Raw genomic sequence first — 20,288 nt, 5'->3', positions numbered from 1 at the left:
CCAAGGATCCTCGTGATCGAGCTCCGACCTTCCCCCGAGGCGCTAAAGAGCAGCCTTATTTAACTCGAGACCTTTCTTTCCTTTTTCACCTTTTTCCGGCCTTGGGCACCGGCACCGCGCAGGACAGGCCGCAAGGAGCCGGGACTTGCAGTAACTCGGTCTCTCAGCCGGTCGCCGAGTCACAGCATCTCAGAACCCCCAGCCAGTGAGCCGCGGATTACCACCCACCGCGAGGGCCTCCGCCCGGCCTGCCACGCTCCGGGGCGGGGGTGGTGGTGGTTGGCGCCGGAGGGGCGGGGCCTCGAGGCTCCGCCCCGGTCGGCGACTGCTCTACAGCTCCGCAGCAGCCAGCTGACACCAGTCGCGGAGCCGCCGCCTTCGCTTTCATCTCCGCCTCCGCCTCGGAGGATCCGGCCCGGAGCGAGAGCCGGCAGCTGGCCCGCGAGCCGCCGCCGCCATGGGGAACCGCGTTTCACGGGAAGACTTCGAGTGGGTCTACACCGACCAGCCTCACGCCAGTCGGCGCCAGGAGATCCTGGGTGAGGTCCGGGCCCGCGCCCCGTTATGTGCGTGCGCGGCCTCCCGCCACCGGGACGCGCCTGAGGCCGGTTAAGAGTCGACTCCCTGCCGCGTCCCGACGCCCTGGCCGCCTGGCCGCGCGGGAAAAGCCGGGGGAGGTGCTGGGCCGGAGCGGGAGGGAGGGAGGGATCCCCGCGCTCCCCCGTCCCACCGCGCGCAGGCGCGCCCCCAAGCGCGGGCATGCGGTCGGGGCCAGGGTTTGCTCAGAGCCGGGTCCCCGCGACTAGGCCACCCTTGGGTAGATCCTCTCGCTTAGACATTCTCGTGCCGCCGGTCGGCACCGTTTCCTCCCCGTCCCCGTCTCCATCCTCCCCCCTCCTCCTCCTCTCCCTCCTCCTCCCTCTCCCGGTAGCCGGCCCCGGCAGAGCCAGGCTGCGAGTGTGTGCGCGGCAGGGCGTGGTCCTGCAGCATCTGGCGGCCCACGCGCGGGGCGCGCTGACGTTGGTCGGCGCCAGCAGGCCATCCTGCCGCCGGCGGCTGCCGCCTTGGGCCGGGGAGGGGGCTCGTGGTACCCGACCCGTTTGACCCCAGAGGCTTCTCGGGCCCGAAGGGTAAGCGTTCCAGGGTCCGGATCCTGCTGCGCTCACGGTATTCTCATTGATCCTCGCAACGAGGCTCATGCAAGAAGGGCAGATTCATATATATTTTTCATCCACCCCAGTTTTGTGGACGAAAAGGCTGAAGTATGGAAGACTTGCCAAGATTAGCCTTCTGGTCCCCTGACTGCTAGTTTAGGGCCTTTACACCAGGTTAACTAGGCCTTATTCAACTCTCTAGAGGTGTAAGGAGCTCAGCTATTTGCAGCTTCTATATTATATAGAAAATTTTCTCATCTCTCCCAGGGTACTCTTAATGGTAAGCTAGGCATTGTGTTGAGTGCTTTACAAACATTACACAATTTAATCCTCCCAGTAATTAGGTAGGTGTTATCCCTGTTTTAAAGATGAAGTAAGAGTGAATAAGTAAATGTTAGAGGAGGATTCTGATCTGGGTTAGATTACCTCCAAAGCATTGCTTTTAACCTCTTTGCTATTTTTTCAAAGATCTGGAAACTAGTGGGTGGTAAATTGAATAGGAGGAATTTTTTCTCATACACAGTATTCCCCTAGTTTTTTTTCTCTGCATCCATTTGCGCAGTGAAAAGAAAAACAAGCCCCTGATTTTTGTTGGTTAAGTTAGAAATTTCATGTTTTCACAAAAAGAAAGGAGTTAACCCTTTAAAAACTTCATGTTCGAGCAGACTCTTCAGAGTTGGCTCTTGGACTGGAGTTCACCTTCTCCAGGTTGCCTGCCTCCTGAATAAAGCAACCTTTCCTTTCCAGCCAATATTTGTCTCTTGAGTCCCGCAAACAGCGGAACCAGAGTTTGGTAGCATGTGGTCACAGATCTAGTAAATGGAGGAATCTAGATTTAAACCCATATCCTTCTGACACTAGGGACTATTTTACTCTGTTAAAGAACTTTATAAATTGTTTAAAAAAAAAGTAGATCCCTTTGAAATGGATTTGTTAAAATTGAATCAGTAAGTTGGGAGCTTGAACGTTTATAGTTGCCATTAAGGGTATCCTTTTAAGAGAGTTTGGTTCTTGGATGCTTTCCTTTTATTTTTAAACAAAATGTGTGTTTTGCAAATCACACATAGGAGATAGCATATGGTACATTTTATCTATGCCTGATCAATACATTACATAAGAATAATCTGGTATCCATGCTATAAAAACCAACTCCTGAATACTGGAACTTAGCTATCTATTTAAAATTCAGAAAATCAAGGAAGTAAAAAGGTGCTTGTTCATGCTTATTTCAACACTGAACCTTTTTTCCACAAACTTATCATCACTGGACCATTTCACTTGAAAAGTAAAAGGACTACATATTTCTCAATGAAAACGTCATTTTCCCTGCAGGTGTAAATAAATACTGCTCAGTGTTCCATTTCAGGGGTGGAGATGGAATACCCTCAGGAAAGATAAAAATCTGGAGACTTGTTTAAATTATACTTAAATGATGAGATATTTCTCAAATGTATCAGGTTTTGCGGGGGGAGAAAGGCACCAGAGAACATGGATATGTTGTTTAACAACCACCATCTGTATGCTAAATTTACAAAATTTATGTACGAAATTAATGAAGGCTAGGGACTATACCATTATTAGTGGGTCAGATAATCACAAGAAATGCTCCTTTTACTGCTGTACTTCCACAGTGAAACAGCATTTTTTTAACAGCCTTATTAAGATATAATTCACAAACTATAAAGTTCATCCTTTTTTTTTTTGTCCATGCCACAGAGCATGTGGGATCGTAATTCCCCAACTAGGGATCAAACCCGTTCCCCCTGCATTGGAAGCGCAGAGTCTTAACCACTGGACCTCCAGGGAAGTCCTGAAAGTTCACCCATTTAAAGTGTACAATTCAGTGACTTTTTATAGTGTATTCACAGTTTTAAACTATCACTACAATCTAATTTTTAGAAATTGTCACCCTAAAAAGAAACCCTGTACTCATAAGCAGTCTCCATATCTTCCAGTCCTGGGCAACCACTAATCTTTCTGTTTTTATAGATTTGCTTATTCTGGACGTTTCTTATGAATGAAATCATAAAATATTTGGGCTTTTGTGACTGACTTCTTTCACTTTGCATAATGTTTTCAAGGTTCACCCATGTTATAGCATGTATCAGTACTCAGCTCCTTTTTGTAATTTTTGTGTTTGGTGTAAGAGGTCCAGTTTTATTCTTCTGCACATGGATGACCAGTTGTTCCAGCACCATTTGTTGAAAAGACTATTCTTTCCCCCCATTTAATTATATTGGCATGCTAGTATTGATTTTTATATACTATTACAGCTTTGCAAAAATTTGGTACAGAATTACTTGGAGGAAGTTGATTTGTCTGAGAAAAATGTGCCATCTTTGTTTCATGATTTTAGAGTAACTACGAAGTGTGTGTTATCTTCTATCCTTTGTCAGACGTGTCAATTTAATCTAGTTTTATGTAAGGTAAAAATGCTGGAGCTCTAAACAGAAATAACACATTTTAATACAAAAGATTTATTACTTATCCACCAATGAATTAAACACTTGTTATTCTATGTTTGGAGGACTGCTCAAAATGCCTGTATTCTAATGAATGACTTATTTGAGTTTTTCATTTATCCCAGGGTAATTAGTTTTAGACTCAAACCTATTGAGTAATCAATAGTCAAAAAGTAACCCTCAAAAGGATTATTTTTTTTGGCCTATTGCCTACAAAATTGTTAACATTGATGAAATGAACTAATACCAACAAAGATGAGAGGTTAGGGAGTGGACACAGAAGAGGGGAAAGGAAAGAAACAAGAATAATTACCTCGAATTAACACTACCCTTATTTCTTATATATAAAACTAGACTTAAATAACTTCCTGTCTTGCATTTTAAGCTTTTATTGAATTCTTCATTTCACATTTAGAGAAAAGAGGGTGAAGCTCCTCTTCTTTTTTCTGAATCTTTTCCAGAACACTCTGAATGACCTGTCCCAAGAAAAAGGTCCTTCTTCCTTTTGCTGTCCTGGGTCAAACATACTTGACAACACACAAAACAAAAGATGTTCATTATATCTGGGCTTCCATCTCTGGAGTGCCAGGATACTGAGAAGAATCTGCATTTGCCTGTAGGCGACACTTGCCTGAAATGCAGAGATTTTTATTACTGGCCCTTTCCATAATACTTGGATATTTGCATGTGAATTCAACAAATAATCTAACACAGATTAGTATTGTTCAGTTTTAACGCAGAAAGAAAGAAAGAAGGGGGGTGGTGGTGTGAATCCATAGAGTTCTTTGGAAATTACCCTAGTTTCCAGGTAACTAGAAAAAGTCTACATTGGCAAAAATTTACATATCTAAATGTCTAAAAATAGGAAAATGGTTAGAAGTTACAACTGGCAACTAGAAGTGATTTAGTCATTAAAAAGGAAATTATGAAATCTAAGTATATAATATATTGTATATAATATGTATATATTGTATATAAGTATATTGCATATATAGTATATTGTATATATATTACATAAAAGTATATTGTAATAGTCTGTAATCTGTCAGACACATAGGTTTACCAGATTATGATTATCACTTTGTAAAACTTACAAATTTAATATACAAAAAATTGTTAGGAGTGAAAAGGCAACTAGATAACATGAAATCTTTACTCATTTGTGACTATCTTTCTGTTATTGTGGAGAGTCTAGATTTTGAGGCTTATTTTTTTCCGTATAAATTCTCAATTTGTTGTGACATAGTATTTAGTAACTTTACTGTTGAATACACTCCTTCCCTGTAGTAGACAAATATTTGATAAAGTCTCTAATAGAGGGCATATGACTTGAAGAAAGAAAAAAAATTAATCGATGTGTTAATTGATGTTAGTTTAATTATAATTGCAGAACTATTGTGCACTTTTCTCAGTCTCTGATTTTTTGCTTGTTTTTCCCTTACAGCAAAGTATCCAGAGATAAAATCCTTAATGAAACCTGATTCCAACTTGATATGGATTGTAATTTTGATGGTTCTCACTCAGTTTGTTGCATTTTACTTAGTAAAGGACTTGGACTGGAAATGGGTCCTATTTTGGGCATATGCCTTTGGCAGCTGCATTAATCATTCAATGACTCTGGCTATTCATGAAGTTTCCCACAATAGTGCCTTTGGCCAATGCAAACCTATGCGGAATCGTTGGTTTGGAATATTTGCTAATCTCCCTATTGGTGTTCCATATTCAGTTTCCTTTAAGAGGTATCACATGGATCATCATCGATACCTCGGAGGTGATGGCATCGATGTGGATATTCCAACTGATTTTGAAGGCTGGTTCTTCTGTACCACTTTCAGAAAGTTTATATGGGTTATTCTTCAACCTCTCTTTTATGCTTTTCGACCTCTGTTCATCAACCCCAAACCAATTTCTTATCTGGAAATCATCAATACTGTGATCCAGATCACTTTTGACGTTGCGATTTACTACGTTTTGGGAATTAAATCTTTAGTCTACATGTTGGCAGCATCCTTACTTGGCCTAGGTTTGCACCCAATCTCTGGACATTTTATAGCTGAACATTACATGTTCTTAAAAGGACATGAAACTTACTCATACTATGGGCCTCTGAATTTACTCACCTTCAATGTGGGTTACCATAATGAACACCATGACTTCCCCAACATTCCCGGAAAAAGCCTTCCCCTGGTAAGTAAAGGATTTGATACATGTTCTAATTTCTGATGGTTATATGATCAAAATTACTCTTGACTTGCTCATTTAAAATGGGATCTAGTATATTTCGTCCATCTGGGCTGTTCATCAAAGAAAACATCAAGAGTCCAAGTCCTGAGTTGGCCAGCCTAACTTTACAAAGAGTTCACTGTCCTGGATCCCTAAGCCTAGCGGTAACACGTCTGGTTTAGAATGTTGGGGGATCTGCAAAATTGGCTAACATGTAAAGTAATTCAGAAATAGAGAATGAATTCCCTCTGTAAAGGGAGCAAAAGTTCACATAACCTTTATCACTGTTAAACCTAGCTAAGGTTTGTGTTGGTTTGTTGTGAAATACAGAGGTCCTACATAATTGCTCTGCAAAATAAGTGAACTTCAGTTTCCAGTACCACAGACTTCCCACAGGTGGGGACCATCTGTTTCCTGTCACATGGACTTTCAGTGTGTCTTTTGTGGAGTAAATGAAAGACAGCACATTGACACTCATCCTTTCACCCTTCCCAAAAAAGGATGGTCCTCTCCAAACTTCAGTTGTATTTCTGATGAGTTCTCTTATTAGACTTGCCGTCCTCAGAATGGATAGCTTTTACAATTCCATTACCAAAAAAATGTTTCCGTAATTCTAAAAAGGGGAAGTGGTATGATGTGTAATATCCGTTTTTTTTTTGATTTTTTTTTTTTAGCTGTGATATAAGGGAACCATAGCCAGGTATTTTATGCTATCATATCCACCCAACCAAATTTTATAGATTTCCTCTTCAGTTTTTAAATGTTGACTGTCTGCAGACTCGTATACAACATGACAGTGAAATATAACGTTTGATTATTGATTGGATTGCCAATTAAGAAAAATCTAGAAAGGACATTGAGTTAGTGGGGAAATTTTGAATCTGGACCATGTAATACATAATACTGTGTCAGTGTTAAATTTCTTGGGTGTGGTAATGGTATTATGGTTTTGTCGGGGAATGTCCTCGTTCTTAGGAGATATGTATAGAATATTTAGGGGTGAAGTATTCGGGGTTAATTTTCGTATAATGTCTGCAGCTTTCTTTCGTCAAAGAAAGAGCAAAGTATGTGGTGTGTACTATATATGGAGAGAAAGAAGGTGGCCGTGACATAGTGTCAATTGGTGGACCTAGGTGAAGGGCATATGGGTGTTGGTTTTTCTGTTCTTTCAACTTTTCTGTCGGTTTTACATTTCTCAAAATAAAATGGGGGAAAACACCACACAACTGGCCGAAGACAGCTTTGAAACCGGTGTAATGTGGTGCTAGTGCAGCTACTTTGTGTCATTTTGGCCTGAAGAGTGCGCCCACCTTTGCTTGCCTCTTCCCTGACTAGGACAGTACATTTTTATATTTTAAGAGGTTATGGTTTAAGGAGAAAGCCAGTCACCTTCAGAGCAAAATAATTAATTTTTTCCAATATAAGCCACATACTTTGACTTGTAATTTTCTTGAACAGTCCCTGAACTGTTCAGCTCAAACATTACTTGACCTAAGGCCCATGGTTCATCAGTGAGTATTGAGTTCCCACTCCATTCCACGCTGTTTTCCTGTTGCTTAGCTAAACTAACAAATGTTCTCAGAGTTCTCTTAAGTCTTCCTTTTCCTGCTTTTTCTTTTTCTTTTTTTTTTTCTGCGATACGCGGGCCTCTCACTGCTGTGGCCTCTCCCGTTGTGGAGCACAGGCTCCAGACACGCAGGCTCAGCGGCCATGGCTCACGGGCCCAGCCGCTCTGCGGCATGTGGGATCTTCCCGGACCGGGGCACGAACCCGTGTCCCCTGCATCGGCAGGCGGACTCTCAACCACTGCGCCACCAGGGAAGCCCCTTCCTGCTTTTTCTATGGTGTATACCAAGGAGTATCTTGTTCTACAGTTGTTGTGCTGCAGTACTTATGTTGCATATAACTGTCACGTAGTTAGTTAACAGGTATGTATAGCAAGGTTTCTTTTAACAGCTTTATTGAGATGTAAGTCATAGATACAATTCATCCATTTAAAATTTAATGGTTTTTAGATTGTTCAGAGTTGTACAACCATTGCTGTAATCAATTTTAGAATATTGTTATCACAATAACAAGGTTCTTTAACTTTTTCTATGTTTTTCGTGCTGTCTCTCTTCAACATCTTGGATTCTGTGTTTTTGTTTTCCTTTGGGATTTATTAGGGTAGTTTTTGTACATTTTGTTGAAGCCACAGAATTTTTTCTTACTCAGCAGTAACTACTTTTGCTTGCTCATCACACTGGCAGTAGTCCTTTTTTTAAAAGACGTTCTCAACTTGAGATGGCTGAATTGCACTCTTGATAAGTGATTAATTTCTAACTGGCATGCCACAATAATTGATCAGTATTTGTAGGTTCCTTAATGGCAGGGGATCAAGTGGTGCCTTTAAACCCTACAGTGGCGGCCATGCAGTACAACACTTAAAAGCAGCAAGCTGATTGGATTGCAAGTATTTGTTGTTAAAGATTCCAGCTGCCAACTTTTACAAGTAAACCAGTATATTTAGTCCCTCAGAGCTTGTTGGAACGTCAGTAATTCTAGAGGATCAAGTATATGTTACTGCTGAAATGTAAGCTGCTTTTTGCTTAGAATTCCCAAAGCTGCCGCTTTTATTTATTTATTTATTTGAGAGGGAGGCGGGAGAAAGTCTCATGGTTTCTCCTGAGTGTGTGTGTCAGACGTTCATCTGTCATCTGTAATAGGACTCAGCACTCACTCATCTTGCTGTATTTTCCCTTCCAGGTGAGGAAGATAGCAGCTGAGTACTATGACAGCCTCCCCCACTACAATTCCTGGATAAAAGTACTGTATGATTTTGTGATGGATGATACAATAAGTCCCTATTCGAGGGTGAAGAGGCATCAAAAAGGCAGCATGGTTCTGGAGTAAATGTCATTAAGGCCAACGGAATTCCTCTCTGAAACTCCAGAACAGCTGAGAAAGTGGAATTTTTGCATTACTAAAAAGACCAGCGATGTTTAGAAGCTGCCCTCCTACAAATTCGAAGTCTGATCTTCATGGTATCAAGAAGCTAATCTGGCTGTAAACAGTCAGCCTATCTGTGCAGCTTTACTGACAGGAAACTTGTTCATTGTATTACCACCGTGGTGGATGTTTTCACTTAGGTCTGACACTTTGTAAGCATATCATTAAAAAATAGCTTTTCAAAAGCTATTTCTAGTATGTTGTTTTCACTATAAGGATTTACTTTATTAAAACACCTAATAAACTGAGCTGTTGATCACAATAAATAGTGTTTATCACATTTTTTAAAATTTTACTGTCTTTACACTATAACCAGAGTACTGGGGGTGAGCTTACTTTAAAATTTAAAAAGGCCTGGAAATATCTTTCACTGCAAGCCGAATGACTCATTTTTAATTTTTTCTGTTGTATCAATACATGGAACCTAAATTAGACAGTGCTGAGTCCTGCACAGCCTATTCATAAGTCAAGGCATTATTGAATTTAATCACATAGAACATTCAACTTCCTTTTCAGATGCATGGACTCTCAAATTAGAAGCAACTCAACTAACTGATAAAGAGTTTCTTGTCATTTCGTTTCAGCGGAAGCTGGTTGGGTCTGATGGTAGATGGTTGGTGTCAAGTAGCCAGTATCGAGGGCTGTTAGGCTGGCAGTCCTGGTTACCTGAAACGTGTCATTTGGGTAAATTTAGTGTAATATGGTGAACTATTTTTTTATCTTCTTTTTTTTTTTTTTGGCCGGGCTGTGCAGCATGCGGCATCTTCCCCTGACCAGGGATCGAACCCTGTGCCCCCTGCAGTGCGAGCTCAGAGGAGTCTTAACCACTGGACCACCAGGGATGTCCCTGGTGAACTATTTTAAAGTAATCCGTGGTATCAAAACATCAAATAGTCTACAATTTGTACACAACACCAACCCTCTGTCATCCTGAATACGAGATATTATAAAATTCTTACCTTTATGATTCCCAGCTGTATTGCAGTTTCACATGCAGGTGGTGAAGAGTACAGCACTCACCCTCAGAAGGACTGGGTTTTCACAGACCTAATTTGGGGAGACAGAGTTCTTTGCTTTCCCTTCCTCATCCTCTTGCCTGGGAAAATTCCTACTGTCTTCGAACTGTTGCTTAATGACCCTTTGCTTTAACGTTTAGAGTGATAATAGAACCAACTTTACAATTCAGATGTACGGGCTCAGTCAGTAAAAGTATCTGTGAAACCTCCCCTTGGGTTTGACACTAACAGCCCTCCTCCACTCACTCCCCTTTGCTGTAGAACTTCAGTGGCTCAGCTGCCAGGCAAGTGCTGAAAACCCCCAGATCTGCCAGCTCAGCCTCCTCTCAGTTCCATTTCCTTCCTGGTCCGTAGAGGGGGGTGCCTCATTGTCCTTCCCAAAACTTGCCAGTTCTGCTTACATGACCTCTTGCCTGACAGAGGTTTCAGCCTCCTAGCGGTCTCCAGGCCAGTCTAGCTTCCATCTGCCAGCTTGGGCCATTCTTTCTGTCACTGGCGGCGACTTTTCCAAAGAGAGACCTACGAATCAGGGCGGTAGGAAGGCTGGGCAGCAGAGCCTTGAAGGCACAAGGATAGGTCTTGAGACATGGTTCAGTAGCTTTGCACGAGTTCTCCCTTCTGCTTAGATTCCCTTTCCCCATTCCTCGTCTGGGTCCTTCGGGCTCACACCAGTATTTGGTAGCCCATCCCTCTCGCCAGCAGGTCAGGTGCCACGTTTTGGACTCTCCAACCAGTGTTTATCTCATTTGTGGTCCACATACTGTTTTGTAAATACACACAGTTTGCTTTCCCCTGAGGCTGTAATTTCTTAAGGGCAGGGATGATCTTTTATTTCTCTGTTCCCCAACCCTAACAAGAACAGTGCTTGGCTCAAAGTAAGTGCTTAATGAATGGAGAGAGACCAATAGAGGCTATCCTTAAACTTGAGAAGCTTTTCATTGAAAACAGAAACAAGGGCTTCCCTGGTGGAGCAGTGGTTAAGAATCCACCTGCCAATGCAGGGGACATGGGTTCGAGCCCTGGTCCAGGAAGATCCCACATGCCGCAGAGCAACTAAGCCCGTGCACCACAACTACTGAGCCTGCGCTCTAGAGCCCGCGAGCCACAACTACTGAGCCTGCGCACCTAGAGCCCGTGCTCCGCAACAAGGGAAGCCACTGCAATGAGAAGCCCGCGCACTGCAACGAAGAGTAGCCCCCGCTTGCCGCAACTAGAGAAAGCCTGTGTGCAGCAATGAAGACCCAACGCAGCCAAAAATTAATTAATTAATTAATTAATTTAAAAAACAAAAGATGGAGGGCATTTGAATAACCTTTGAGTGTGTAGTCAGTCCACTGAACACTGGCCATTTATTGAGAATTCTTATTATTCACTGAGCCCTAAGTTTATGCATTATCTTATTTCATTCTCAGTATGTCTGTGATGTAGGTAGTACTATTAATATCTTCATTTTATAGACGAGAAGACAGGCTCAGAGAGTAGCTGGCTCAAGGTCACACTTAGTGAGTTGCAGAGACAGGATCTGAGATTGAGACAGTGACTCCAGAACCCAGACTCTTGACCATGCTTCACAGGGCTTGTCTAATGAGCCTAGTCCTGCAACGGGAGTGGGAAGGAAAACATAGTTCCCATGTGTTACCACATGTGCTTTCGTTCCACTGTCTTGTCCATCCCTTCCTGTGTGCCAGCAGTTCTGGCTAGATCTCTGGGGGTTTTTGACTTAACGATCTAAAATTCTTTTTTATTTTTTTTAAGAGGTCAGCTTTTTATTGAACATAATACAAAGGAGATATAATCAAAAAGACCAAAGCCTATGCCATCGTCAGACTCCTCAGAGCCTTCTTGTTTTGCTCCCATTTTGTCCTCCATCGGGGCAGGACCTCCTGCTGGGCAGAGCCACTAGCCCTGTGTTGCAGATAAGGTCTTGATGTTGACATTGGCCAGGGCCTTTGCAAACAAACCTGGCCAGAAAGGTTCGACATTCACACTGGCTGCTTTAATGAGGGCGTTGATCATACCCTACGTTAGTGGCACCTCATCCTCGTGCAGGATAAGGGTTGGGTAGATGCAGGTGAGCTCGGAGACGGAGGCTGTGGAGGGGTGTGTGCCGAGCGGGCGGCTGCCAGGTGCAGTGAGCACCAGAAATGAGGGCCTCACTTCAACACTGCCTTAGCTTCCTTGGAAAGATCAAGCATTTCAGCAGAAGCTGAGGAAAGGGCCCATCTAAATTCTAATATGAAACACTAAGGTTTAAATCCAAAGTAAAAATGCACTTACTTATTCATTCTACAGGTACTTGGCCAGGCACTGCGTTAGGCAGAGAGGATGCAAAGACAAATCATGGTCCCCAGTTAAGGAGCTGATGCTGTAGTGCTGGGATATGCAAATGGAATCAGAATTCAGCAATAAAGCCATTTGGGCTTCCCTGGTGGCGCAGTGGTTAAGAATCCACCTGCCAATGCAGGGGACACGGGTTCGAGCCCTGGTCCGGGAAGATCCCACATGCCGCGGACCAACTAAGCCCGTGTGCCACAACTACTGAGCCTGTGCTCTAGAGCCTGCGAGCCACGACTACTGAGCCTGCGTGCCACAACTACTGAAGCCCGTGCGCCTAGAGCCCGTGCTCCACAACAAGAGAAGCCACTGCAATGAAAAGCCTGTGCACCACAATGAAGAGTAGCCCCCACTCGACGCAACTTGAGAAAGCCCACGTGCATGCAGCAACGAAGACCCAACACAGCCAAAAATAAATACAATAAATAAGTAAAAAAAAAAAAAAAAAAAGCCATCTGCAGCAACATGGATGGACCCAGAGATTATCATACTAAGTGAAGTAAGTCAGAGAAAGACAAACATCACATCACTTATATGTGGGATCTAATAAAAAATGATACAAATGGGACTTCCCTGGTGGTCCAGTGGCTAAGAATCCGCCTTCCAATGCAGGGGATGTGGGTTCGATCCCTAGTCAGGGAACTAAGATCCCACATGCCGCAGAGCAACTAAGCCCATGCACCACAACTAGAGAGAAGCCCGTGTGCTACAATGAAAGATCCTGTGTGCCGCAATTAAGACCCGACACAGCCAAAAATAAATAAATAAATATTTTAAAATAAATAAAAATTGTGAATCACTTTGTTGTATACCTGAAACTTACATGATATTAAAAAAAATAATACAAGTGAACTTTTCTACAAAACAGAAAGACTCACAGAACTCGAAATAAAATTTATCGTTACCAAAGGGGAAACATGAGGGGAAGCAATAAATTAGGAGACTGGGATTAACATACACACACTATTATATATAAAATAGATGACTAACAAGGAGCTACTGTGTAGCACAGGGAACTCTACTCAATACTCTGTAATGACCTATATGGGAAAAGAATCACTTTCCTGTACACCTGAAACGTACACAACATTGTAAGTCAACTGGACTCCAATAAAAATTTTAAAAAATGAAAGAATTCAGTAACAAAGGACTCAGTGCCTTACACAGGAGAGTCACGACATGGCTGGAACTGAGTGGAGGGCACACAACAGTACCGTTGATCAGTGTCTGAACTCTGCCAGACTGTCCCCATAGGCTCGTTTTTTTTTTTTTTTTTTTTTTTTCTTGCGGTACACGGACCTCTCACTGTTGTGGCCTCGCCCGTTGCGGAGCACAGGCTCCGGACGCGCAGGCTCAGCGGCCATGGCTCACAGGCCCAGCCGCTCTGCGGCATGTGGGATCTTCCCAGACCGGGGCACGAACCCGTGTCCCCTGCATCGGCAGGCGGACTCTCAACCACTGCGCCACCAGGGAAGCCCCACAGGCTCGCATTTTAATCCACGTTGGCCTGGGGGAGAGAGATACCATATCCCACATGCTCCCATGAAGACACGGAGGTTCCGAGAAATCAGCGTGAGGGGTGTGTGCTGCGAGCGGCAGGGCCGTCCACACCCGTGCTCTTGATGTTCCGCTGACCCAGCTGACTCAGAAGTTTCTTTGCCTGGATAAGGAGGGAAATGTGTTATTTCTTGTCTTAGGAAAACTCTCCAGGAGCCTTAGTCATTTGAAATGAAGCAAGGATAGTCTAACCCTAGGGCTGGGAAGGCCCTGAAAAACCTTTACCCTCAGAAACCCAACAGCACTAAACCCCTGAGACCGGCTCGATGTATCTGATTCTGAGATAGGACAAGGATGAGGGGGGCACCTGCAACGGGGGCTCAGAGTGGAGGAGAGGTGGCAGCAGAGGCCTGAAGACATCAAAGCCAGAGATCCCCACCGGGCTGAGGGTGAGGTCTGCGATGGGGATTAGCAAAACAGAGTGTGGTAACAACCCAGGGAGGGTCCCCGTTGGAAAAAGGAGCAGGATTTGACAACAGAAGGATATGCAGGTCAGAGCATGCCGGTACTTTTTGGTTAGAAAATTGATGACATGGTAGAGGAAGAAGAAGAATGGGGAGCGTCATCTGAAAATGGAGTTTGTTTTTGCCGAATTTAATCCAAATTGGCAGATGGTTCATAAAGCAAATAACTGGACCTAGCAGAGGGGAAGCTTTCAGATGCTGACAAGTGAATGCATCACTGCTGCTCAGAAGGTAGCTGCTATAACAGGCGTGTGTGAACTGGCACACGAAGATCAAAAGGAAGGGGTCCGAGGGGGTCTGGGGCACACACTTAGAATTTTCTTCAAAAGACAGAACCCAAAGAAACCCAGGCAGCATTTCTAGAGTTCAGAGTGGATTACGTGGACTTCCCTGCTGGCACAGTGGTTAAGAATCCACCTGCCAATGCAGAAGACACGGATTCGATGCCTGGTCTGGGAAGATCCCATATGCTGTGGAGCAACTAAGCCCGCAAGCCACAACTACTGAGCCAGCGCGCCTGGAGCCTGTGCTCCACAACAATAGAAACCACCGCAATGAGAAGCCCGTGCGCTGCAAACGAAGAGTAGCCCCCGCTCGCCACAACTAGAGAAAGCCCACGTGCAGCAATGAAGACCCAAACACAGCAAAAAAAAAAAAAAAAAGAAAGAAAAGAAGAGTGGATTACGTGTTATCAGGCACACATCCCTGTATTTGTAATCCTCAGCAAAGGCACAGAATCGTTGCATCGTGAAATGGCCTGGAGGAATTGAGTTGCCCTCAATGTTGGGTTCTAAATCCTTGTAGGTCAGCAATTCGCTAATCCAAGGAGGGCCACTAATATTCCTCCCCTGTGAGTTTATTATGCAAGGCTGCTGAAACAGGCCCTCAGACCCAGAGTAACCCTTCATTGGTCAAAAACGGAAGGGGATAGTCCTTCGTTTCGCAGTGGTTAAAGCCTCCAATTTCCTTCCCACTTATTAGCTGAGATTTTTTTGGCACATGGAGGTTAAGGTTGAGGTTTCCGGCCCCCTAAGAGCAGTCTCCGATCTTAGCCATAACCACACATCTTTTTTTTTTTTTACAATTTTGCAAGCAAATTTTATTTATTTTTAAAATTTTTATTGGAGTATAGTTGATTTAATAACCACACGTCTTGACAACTGGTTTCCCCTCCAGGCTGGGCCTTAAGTGTGCCAGAAAGTGCTTCTTTTCTGCTGTTGTCTTGAGTGAAAGCACTTTCATATCACCTTTCCATGCTTTGTCACGTCTGCTTCAGCGCTGACAATGAAAGCGCTGGTCTAACCAGCTAGGCTTCTAAACCCTGCATGTCCCTTTGGTTCCGTGCACACCTGACCAAGTGCCCCCGCCGGGGTCGCTGCTTTCTCTTCACAGGTTCATAAATAAATCTGGTAGCTCACCCACTGCACTTGACTTTAAGAACTTTTAGAGTTGAAAACAACTGCAGATTCTAATTCAAACTCTGTCATCCCTCGATTTCGTAAAAGCAAGTTTTTCATCTCCAGCTACCTTCTCAAAAACAGATAAATAAAAGCAAGAGGATTCACCAGAAATCAACTCTGAATGACAGATTCATCAAATTCCTGAAGATTTCATTCTTTCCCTTCAGAGTACCTGATTCCCTCTGGGGTCCCAGCCCAGGGCCACCAGACAAGCTGGGTCTAAAGCAGTTTGACCAGAGCTGTTTGTTTCCACCAGAGGGAGGAGCTGGGCCAGAGAAAAGGGCAAAAGTCAAATTCCAAAAACTTCCTTAGTCCTTTGGGAACTGAGTTGGCATTTAGCTAACTGATCTAGAGTCCCTGATTCTCTTCCTTTGTAGAGTCAGGAGATTTCTCCAACTATGTGTGAGATTCCTCCGCCCCTGAGCGCTCGGGTCAGGCTCCCTGGGAGGTGCCTGGGTGGACTCACTCATCCCTTTGATCCCTTTGTTGTCTCCTTTCTCAAAGGATCAGAGATAAGAGTGATCATAGGGGCTTCCCTAGCGCAGTGGTTAAGAATCCATCTGCCAATGCAGGGGACATGGGTTCCAGCCCTGGTCCTGGAAGATCCCACATGCCGCGTAGCAACTAAGCCCATGTGCCACAACTACTGAGCCTGCGAGCCACAACTACTGAAGCCCGTGCACCTAGAGCCTGTGCTCTGCAACAACAGAAGCCACCGCAATGAGAAGCCCGCGCACCGCAACGAAGAGTAGCCCCTGCTCTCTGCAAGTAGAGAAAGCCCACGCGCAGCAACGAAGACCCAAAACAGCCAAAAATAAATTAATTAATTTTAAAAAAAAGAGTGATCATGTATTAGGAAAGTCACTGTCTTTTCTTTCTTTCTTTTTTAAAATAAAAATCCTACATCCTGACAAGAATGGTTAAGTGTTTGTTTGTTTTTTTTAATATTTGTTTATTTGGTTGCTCCAGGTCTTAGTTGCGGCACGTGGGCACCTTAATTGCGGCTCGCGGGCTCCTTAGTTGTGGCATGAGAACTCTTGGTTGCAGCGTGCATGTGGGATCTTAGTTCCCTGACCAGGGATAGAACCCAGGTCCCCTGCATTGGGAATTAGGAGTCTTACTTAACCACTGTGCCACCAGGGAAGTCCCAGTGTCTTATTTCAATTTAGCATCATTATTTCCTTTTAAATCTCACAATGTAAAGTCGGTAATCTTACTTACATTTACAGGAAGAGGAAACAGAGAATCCAAGAAGTTAGGTAACTTGCTTCAGGCTAGCCAGCTTTTTATCTCCCAGAACCCAGACCTTAAGTAGCTTGTTCCCAAGCCCAAGCCCTAGTCCACACAGTGTGAGGCTTCATGACTGAAGTTACTTACTTATCTCTGAAGAACCTCTGTTTGTTCGTGTGTGAAGCAAGGGTGTTGGGCTTCAGTGCCATGCAGTTTGGAATCCTGGGGTCTCTGAATGCTCTACCACAAAGGCTGAAACCCACCCGCTCCCCAGTCCCCTCCCCATATTCCAGGGAGAAACACCTAACGATGCCACAAGCTGTCTCTGCAACTAGCTCAGGCCCATGGTTGAACTTCTAGGGAAAAGTGACATTGCTCCAGACACATTTGGACCTGTCTGCCCTGAGGGTTACCCTGGCTCTGTAAACGTTTACTGAGTAAACTCATAATGTAAGCACAGGTGTAGGAAGAATTTAATCTACTTCACAGAATGATATGGTAAGAAGCCAAACTATTTCTGAGAACAAAAGGGCGATAAACCTACTTGTTCCCAGAGAACCCTAACTGACAATATTAATGGCGGTCCTGCCATGTGCCAGGCACTGAGCTGTTGCCTGGGCTGGTCTCTTCATGCCCTGTTAATCTTCCCATTGGTATCAGCCTCATTTCGCAGCCAAGAAAACAAATGAATAGGAAAGAGTAAGTAACTTGTCTAAAGCCACAGTCAACTCAAGTCCAGTGTCTAAATTCAAAGTCCATGACTTTTGCATTTGGACTTAAAATGAACATTTTTCTTGAATTCAGAGCCCTCTCCTAATTAGTGTAACGTGTGAAGTTTTTTTTAAAGATAATATCAATTCCAACACTCCCAGGAATTTGGGTAGCAGGCCCAGCGACAGGGTGGCACCCAAAAGGGTGGGAGTGGGGATGGGTGGCATAGCCTGTAACCCCCTCAAGTTATTTCCACATTTGATGGGGCCACAGGGTGCTTAAGCAGAAGTCAGAACAGGAGCCTGTGGCCTGGAGTTCACTTTTTTTTTTTTTTTTTTGCGGTACGCGGGCCTCTCACTGCTGTGGCCTCTCACGTTGCAGCCTCTCACGGGCTCCGGACGCGCAGGCTCAGCGGCCATGGCTCATGGGCCCAGCCGCTCCGCGGCATGTGGGATCTTCCTGGACCGGGGCACGAACCCGTGTCCCCCGCATCAGCAGGCGGACCCCCAACCACTGCGTCACCAGGGAAGCCCTAACCGCACAGTTTTAAGAACTATCTCAGAAGCTATGGTTTTCCAAATAATGCAACCCTGCAAAGCCCAGTTTAGATACTCCAGTTGCCATCTTAGCAAAAGCAGGCAAAACCTGGGCCCAGTTTGCCAACAAGAAAAGAAGGTGACAGCAGGATGCTGTGAGCTCCTCAAAATGCCGACTCCTCCTCCTAACAGGACAACTGGCAGCTACTTAATAAGCCTCAGCTGTAAAACCTAGTCGCCAGGGTCCCAGGGATGGATCGTGGAGATGAAATACTTAAGGCACTGCCACTGGGAGGGTTTGGGTTGTGATGACATCTACTGCCCCTGGGAACATCAAGGTGCTGGATGAGTCATTTGGAACAGTGCCAGAAACCAAAGGCGACGTCACAATTGTTCCAACCATAGCAGTTAACGTTTGCTACCTCAAAATGTGGTCTGTCACTTGGGTTTTGTAAAGAATTTTTTCCTTTTTTTTTTTTTGGCTGTACGCGGGCCTCTCACCGTTGTGGCCTCTCCCGTTGTGGAGCACAGGCTCCGGATGCGCAGGGTCAGCGGCCATGGCTCACGGGCCCAGCCACTCCGCGACATGTGGGATCTTCCCGGACCGGGGCACGAACCCATGTCCCCTGCATCGGCAGGCAGACTTGCAACCACTTCGCCACCAGGGAAGCCCAAGAATTTTTTCTTTTTAATTGTAGTAAAATCCACATAACAAAATTTACCTTAACCATTCTTAAGTAGTATTAAGTACATTCACATTGTTGTACACCCAACCTCCAGAGCCGTTTCATCTTACAGAGTTGAAAGTCTGTACCCATTGAACCCCCAGGCCCTGGCACCTGTCATTCTACTTTCTGTCTCTATGAGTCTGACTTGAGTGGTTTCCTCTTTTCAGCAAAACTCGTCACTGGGTATGTCAACCCACACCACCAGCATTCCACGGCAGGCCTGTCTCACACTAGAGTAACAAAGGCAGGTAATCATTAGTCAGAGAGGGAGCCGCACCCACCCCAGCTTCAGGTGAGGGCAGCTTTCAACACCCTGACTCACTCCCCCTTTGCAGCTAGGGCTTATTTAAGTAGCTGCCAATTGTCCTCCTGGAAGGGGTGCCCCAGCTTCGGAGCCCCTATTGGGCAACCGCAATTGTGTTTCCATCATTAGCCAACACAGGGGAGCTGAAGCTGGGTCCTGGTTATTCAGGGATCGCCGCACTTAGCGCAGCTGGTGTTGAGACGATTTGGTTCCTAACAACCTGATCTGAATAGATACTTGTCGCGGGACTCGCATGGGCACGTGAAATGGGGTTTTCAAAACAGCTTCCTGTGAGTGTGTGTGTGGGGACGTGTCAGGCCGCAGGGGTGAAAAGGGAAGAAGGAGGAGGCCTCTCCCCACAGGGGCCCTCATCCCACCTCCCACGTGACTCACATACCTGCGGACACACAGCACAGACACACACAGACAGACACACACACACGCAGGATTTCCAGGCTTCCGCTGCCTCTCCCGTGCCTATGCTGCAGCCACAGCGGGCTTCCTCCTGTTCCCCGTGCACCCCCGGGCCCACTGTCCTGGGGCCTCTGCGGTCATCGTGTCCCCGCCTCCCCGCACCCTGCCGCCCCCCAACACTAGGCCGCGTCCCTGCGTGGCCAACGCCTTCTCAACACCCAGGTCTCACCTCAGATGCCATCTCTTTAAAGAGACCTTTCCTTACCAACTGCCTGCTTTTGAGTTTCCCCCAAAATGGACCCAGAAACAAGAATTTGGTGCAAGCCCTTTATTTAGAAGGTGGTCCCAGGAGCAAGACAGAGATGGGGAGATAAGTCAGATAAAGGTCACCTTGGTGCTGCAGCTCCTGAGACTGGACGGACCACACCGCAGAACGTCCCACCAGTGGTTACGGGGTGTCTGCCTTAGAGTAGTTCAAGAAGCCCTCGATGTCTTCGCTGTGTTTTTCTGCATCTGCACTTACGATAAAAGATCTTTTAAAAGGTCCCTCTGAGGGAGGAAGAGGCTGAGGTGTACATTCACCAACCCCTGTTCCTCTCTGGCTGGTGGATTCTCCTGAGACCACTTCTAGTCTGCTGGGGCTGTGGGCAGAGGAAGCCCTTGAGAGACCCAGGAGGGCTTCTGCAAAAGGGGGACTGGGACCTCCG

The 20,288-nt window shown here is 45.2% G+C and overlaps 1 protein-coding gene across 1 annotated transcript; it reads left to right on the top strand.

Annotated features, from left to right (window-relative positions):
* Positions 1–457: 457 nt before the first annotated feature.
* Positions 458–9,093, top strand: DEGS1 (delta 4-desaturase, sphingolipid 1; the record flags this gene model as incomplete). Its single annotated transcript, XM_079697592.1, has 3 exons — positions 458–539; positions 5,061–5,803; positions 8,585–9,093. The coding sequence occupies 3 exons, from the start codon at positions 458–460 to the stop codon at positions 8,729–8,731; spliced, it is 972 nt and encodes a 323-aa protein (XP_079553718.1). The 3' UTR covers positions 8,732–9,093.
* Positions 9,094–20,288: the final 11,195 nt, after the last annotated feature.

The sequence above is a fragment of the Hyperoodon ampullatus genome (genome assembly GCF_949752795.1).
Source record: "Hyperoodon ampullatus genome assembly, chromosome: 2".
Taxonomy (NCBI): Eukaryota; Metazoa; Chordata; class Mammalia; order Artiodactyla; family Ziphiidae; genus Hyperoodon; species Hyperoodon ampullatus.
The sequence above is the reverse complement of the archived record's forward strand: the minus strand, read 5'-3'. Positions and strand labels throughout refer to the sequence as shown.